This window comes from Mauremys mutica, chromosome 2 (assembly GCF_020497125.1).
Source record: "Mauremys mutica isolate MM-2020 ecotype Southern chromosome 2, ASM2049712v1, whole genome shotgun sequence".
Taxonomy (NCBI): Eukaryota; Metazoa; Chordata; order Testudines; family Geoemydidae; genus Mauremys; species Mauremys mutica.
In genome coordinates, this window is record NC_059073.1 from 294734184 (window position 1) to 294740183 (window position 6000).

The 6000-nt window shown below is 45.9% G+C and overlaps 1 protein-coding gene across 1 annotated transcript in view; it reads left to right on the forward strand.

Annotated features, from left to right (window-relative positions):
- LOC123362727 (verrucotoxin subunit beta-like) overlaps positions 1-5275 on the forward strand; it is a 52664-nt gene extending 47389 nt beyond the window's left edge. Inside the window, exon 5 of the mRNA XM_045003167.1 lies at positions 5152-5275. Within this exon, the coding sequence (XP_044859102.1) occupies positions 5152-5163 (12 nt within the window). The 3' untranslated portion in view covers positions 5164-5275. The remainder of the gene's footprint in view (positions 1-5151) is intronic.
- Positions 5276-6000: the final 725 nt, after the last annotated feature.

Here is a 6000-nt window from a genome sequence, read left to right on the forward strand (position 1 = left end):
TTTCACTATTAAATTTCATCCTATTACTATTACTCCAGTTTACAAGGTCATCCAGATCTTCCTGTATGATATCCCGGTCCTTCTCTGTGTTAGCAATATCTCCCAGCTTTGTGTCATCCGCAAACTTTATTAGCACATTCCCACTTTTTGTGCCAAGGTCAGAAATAAAAAGATTAAATAAGATTGGCCCCAAAACCGATCCCTGAGGAACTCCACTAGTAACCTCCTTCCAGCCTGACAGTTCAGTATGACCCGTTGTAGTCTCCCCTTTAACCAGTTCCTTATCCACCTTTCAATTTTCATATTGATCCCCATCTTTTCCAATTTAACTAATAATTCCCCATGTGGAACCGTGTCAAATGCCTTACTGAAATCAAGGCAAATTAGATCCACTGCCTTTCCTTTGTCTAAAAAATCTGTTATCTTCTTAAAGAAGGAGATCAGGTTGGTTTGGCACGATCTACCTTTTGTAAAACCATGTTGTATTTTGTCCCAACTACCATTGACCTCAATGTCCTTAACTACCCTCTCCTTCAAAAATTTTTCCAAGACCTTGCATATTACAGATGTCAAACTAACAGGCCTATAGTTACTCAGATCACTTTTTTTCCCCTTCTTAAAAATAGGAACTATTTTAGCAATTCTTCAGTCATACGGTACATCCCCTGAGTTTACTGATTCATTAAAAATTCTTGCTAATGGGCTTGCAATTTCATGTGCCAGTTCCTTTAATATTCTTGGATGAAGATTATCTGAGCCCTCTGATTTTGTCCCATTAAGCTGTTCGAGTTTGGCTTCTACCTCGGATGTGGTAATATCTACCTCCATATTCTCATTCCCATTTGTCATCCTACCATTATCCCTAAGCTCCTCATTAGCCTCATTAAAGACTGAGGCAAAGTATTTGTTTAGATATTGGGCTATGCCTAGATTATCCTTAACCTCCACTCCACCTTCAGTGTTTAGCGGTCCCACTTCTTCTTTCTTTGTTTTCTTCTTATTTATATGGCTATAGAACCTTTTACTATTGGTTTTAATTCCTTTTGCAAGGTCCAGTTCTACATGGCTTTTAGCCTTTCTCACTTCATCCCTACATGTTCCGACCTCAATAAGGTAGCTTTCCTTCCTAATACTGCCCATCTTCCACTCTTTGTAGGCTTTCTGCTGTTTCTTAATCACCTCTCTGAGATGCTTGCTCATCCAGCTTGGTCTACAACTCCTGCCTATGATTTTTTTCCCCTTTCTTGGGATGCAGGCTTCTGATAGTTTTGACTTGAAGCAATTCCAGGCCTCCTCAGCCTTTAGATCCACAAGTTCTTCAGTCCAATCCACTTCCCTAACTAATTTCCTTAATTCTTTAAAGTTAGCCCTTTTGAAATCAAAAACCCTAGTCCCAGATCTATTTTTGTTTATTCTTCCATCTAGTTTGAACTTAATTAGCTCATGATCACTTGAACCAAGCTTGTCCCCTACAACCACGTCTTCTATGAGGTCCTCACTACTCACTAAAACCAAATCTAAAATGGCATCCCCTCTTGTTGGTTCTTCAACTACTTGGTGAAGGAATCCATCAGCTATCGCATCCAGGAAAAACTGAGCCTTATTATTATTACCAATACTTGTCCTCTAGTCTATATCTGGAAAGTTAAAGTCTCCCATGATCACACAATTCCCATTAGTTTTTACTTCATTGAAAGTACTATCCATATCCAAATCAGATCCCGGCGGTCTGTAGCACACCCCAAGCACTATCTCTGGGGAGACTCTAGTAGCTTTCTTTCCCAATGTGATTTTTGCCCAGACAGACTCTGTCTTATCCATTCCATCCCTTCTTATTTCTTTACAGTTAACCTCATCATTGATATACAATGCTACTCCACCACCTTTGCCTTTATTTCTGTCTTTCCTAACAGCACATAGCCAACAATACCTGTACTCCAGTGATGACAACTATTCCACCATGCTTCTGTTATCCCTATAATATCCGGTTTCACTTCCTGCACCAGTAGCTCTAGTTCCCCCATTTTGTTACCTAGGCTCCTCACATTAGTGTACAAACATCTTAATTTTTGCCGTTTGGCTTCACTGACATTCTTTACCTGGTTAGGCACAGACATTCTACCACCAGTATCACCAATTAGACTGGTATCTACACTACCCTTCCTCCTTATGTCCATTCTCCTGCCCACATCTGTATCCTTTCTTACTTTGTTTTCTTCCCTCTCAATGTTAAATTCCGGCGTGGAGATTACCTGGACATCTCCCAACCATCTCCCCCAAGTTCCTAGTTTAAAGCTCTCTTAATCAGTTGTGCCAGCCTCCATCCTAGAAGTCTATTTCCCTCCTTACTCAGATGAAGTCCATCCTGAGAGAACAGTCCTCTGTCCATGAATGCTTCCCAGTGGCCGTACATCCCAAAGCCCTCCTTATAGCACCACTGCCTGAGCCATCTGTTGATCACCAAAATCTTGTCACACCTTTGTTGCCTTTCTCTATGAACAGGCAGAATCCTACTGAAGATCACCTGAGCCTTGATTTCCTTAAGTGTCTTCCCCAGTCTGGCATAGTCTCCCTTGATACGTTCCAGTGTGAATCTAGCCGTATCATTTGTTCCCACATGAAGGGCAATCAGCAGATTATTTCCCACTCAGATCCTTTTCAGCCTCAAGGCCACATCTCCTATCTTAGCACCCGGCAGACAGCTCACCTTTCTGTTCTCTGGATCAGCTCTAATTACAGGCCTGTCTATTCTTCTCAGTAAGGAGTCCCCTGGTGACAGTGTGATTCTCCGGTCTATCCCCTGCTCCCACAGGCTGCAAGTCCTCTCGATTCCCATTCGCCCTTGCAATCCTCCCCAACCCATCCCGTATCCTCCTGGGGCTCATATTTGATGGTGTTGTCTGTATTGACTCTTCCCATAGGACTAGCTGCTTTTCTCCTTTAGCAACCACCTGCTGTGCCCCTTCTTCATTTTCCAACTCCGCCAACCTGTTCCTGAGCTCTATTTCTCCTTCACTGGCCCGTCTTTTCCTCTGCCTGGTTCTCTTAGTCACATGCTTCCACTGTCCTCACCCAGCAGTCATAGAATCTTAGGGTTGGAAAGGACCTCAGGAGGTTATCTAGTCTAACCCCCTGCTCAAAGCAGGACCAGTCTCCAGATTTTTGTCCTAGTTCCCCAGATGGCCCCCTCAAGGACTGAACTCACAACCCTGGGTTTAGCAGGCCGATGCTCAAACCACTGAGCTATCCCTCTCCCCAATATAATATATTGAGATATATCTATCTCAGAACTGGAAGGGACCCTGAAAGATTATTGAGTCCAGCCCCGTGTCTTCACTAGCAGGACCAAGTACTGATTTTGCAGGAAATTCCTCTGTTTGCTGGCTCCTGTGCCGCTGCAGCTGTCTGTGCTTCTACCTCACTAGCTGGCTGCCTTTATAGGACCCCTAAGCAGAGAAGCCCCGCCCCCTAAGAAGGGCTCAGCTTCTCTCCCAGCACACTGCCCCTAGCAGCCTCCACACATAGAACTACAAAATACAATATACAAAATACAAAAACCTTCTCCTCCAACAGAACTCCCACTGAAACTCCCCTGTTTACAGCTCTGTTTGTTGGCTCCTGCTATAACCTGCTATAAATAAGATTTCATGAACTTTACAGCACCTAGTGCACGACTGGTGCTATAAAACAACAGAGAAAACAACAACTCATAAATGTGGCATTGTCCTTGTAGAGCCAAGTGTCTCCTGGGTAACTGCCCAGGAGGTTTGGACACAACTAACTTTGGAAGTCTCTCCCTAGTGGTTATGTGTAAAGTTATTTAATCTGCACATTTTCACTGGTCTGGGGCAGAGAAATGGACACAACTCCTGCCTTCTGGCTGGCACCATGCCCTGCCCCCGCTCCAGTTAGTGCATTGGGTCAAGGCCTTTGCAGAGGGAGAATTTTGCCCTAACAGTGAGTGACTGTCTGGCTCTGAAGCACAGGGTGGATTAGCCAGGCTGGGGCACTCAGCTGCTGTCAGCCCAGCACTGGAGAGTCCCCAGAGTGAGAGTGTCACCCTGAGAAACAAGAGTAGAGACAGAATTCAGGATGTGGCAGCAAATAGCAGCAGCCCTGGCAGCAGCAGGAGGAAAAGGAGGGAGCTAAGCAGCGACCCCTGGAAAAGCAGGAAAGAGAAGACAGCGCTGAAGATCACCCTGCTCACAGCCCAGGCCTTAGCGCCTCAGCTCTGCTACGGGGCACGAGACTGGATAAAAGGGGCTCTAAGGGTCTGGCTGCACTGAAATCTGGGTCTGTCTACACTGCAGTTAGACACCTGCAGCTGACCCTGCCAACTCCCTCAGGCTCGGGGGGCTTGGGCTAAGGGGCTGTTTAACCGCAGTGTAGACGTTTGGGCTCCCAGGCCCTGGCACCCTCGCACCTTGCAGGGGCCTAGAGCCTGGGCTCCAGCCCGAGCCCAAACATCTGCACCACAATGACACAGCCCCACAAGCCCAGGTCAGCTGGCCCGGGCCGTTGCGGGTGTCGAACTGCAGTGTGCACCCAGCCTGAGACCGCTAGGGTGAGGAGCGGCAGCTGGGAGGTAAAGGGAAGTGGCGGGAAGGCCAATCAGCCCATTGACTTTCACGTTCTAACGGTCAGGAAGCGCTGACCGGGGAGGGGTTTAGAGCATCCAATCGCTACAGCTGCATCCGAGGGTCTATGGCAGGTGGAAAGTGCCCAGTCCCGCGGGCAGCTGAAATCACCACTCACACTGAGGGTATTTTACTCACACCGGCTTATCTGCTCGTGCTCATTATTTGCATTGCTGGGTGATAAGACCCCGCGCTGCTGGGACTGATTTACCTGGTTCTGTTCAGAACCACGCTGGGTGCTGGGGGAGCTGGTGTTTCTTATGAGCAAATTCTACCGTCTCTCTGTTAGCTTGTTATTCCAGTATAGCTAGAATCATGTAACAATCTTCATTTAATAACCTGTGTAACTAGGCAAGCGTTATTCGATGACGGGTGTATCCACACTCAGTGTGTTCTAGTCCATTCCCTCTGTGTTCATGTATTCTGAGTTTTTATTAAATCATGTCACAGTGGTTTTATAGTTTAATAAAAATAGATTTGATCTGGATCAGACATTTGTGTCTGTCTTTTCCAGGCCTCATTCTAACACCAAACCTCCAGGAAGGACGACCCCAGACCTCAATCAACCCTTCCCTCGTTCTGGAGTATTTTGATTGTTTATTACCGTGTTGATTACCATGATTTCTTAACATCAGGAATAACTTCTTCTGAGGTTGCAGAACCATCAAGCCTGATAAAGGAATGAATCCCACATTATGCCAAGCCTCTGTCCCAGCTGGCTACTGCTCCTTGTTGTTTTTGAAGAATGATTAGGAGTATGGAACAGCTTCCATATAAGGAGAGATTAAAAAGACTGGGACTGTTCAGTTTGGAAAAGAGACAACTATGGAGGGGATATGATAGAGGTCTATAAAATCATGACTGGTGTGGAATAAGTAAATTTGGAAGTGTTATTTGCATAACACAAGAACTAGGGGTCACCAAATGAAATTAATAGGCAGCAGGTTCAAAACAAAGAAAAGGAAGTATTTCCTCACACAATGCACAGTCAACCTGTGGAACTCCTTGCCAGGGGATGTTGTGAAGGACAAGACTATAACAGGGTTCAAAAAAGAACTAGATAAGCTCATGGAGGATAGGTCCATCAATGGCTATTAGCCGGGATGGGCAGGGATGGGGTCTCTGGCCTCTGTTTGCCAGAAGCTGGGAATGGGCGACGGGATGGATCACTTGATGATTCCCTGTTCTGTTCACTCCCTCTGGGGCACCTGGCATTGGCCACTGTCGGTAGACAGGCTGCTGGGCTAGATGGACCTTTGGTCTGACCTGGTATGGCCGTTCTTATATTTTACTTGTATCTGCTTATTGTTGATGTTCATTATTTGCATTGTTGGGTTTTAAGGCCAGGCGCTGATGAGATACA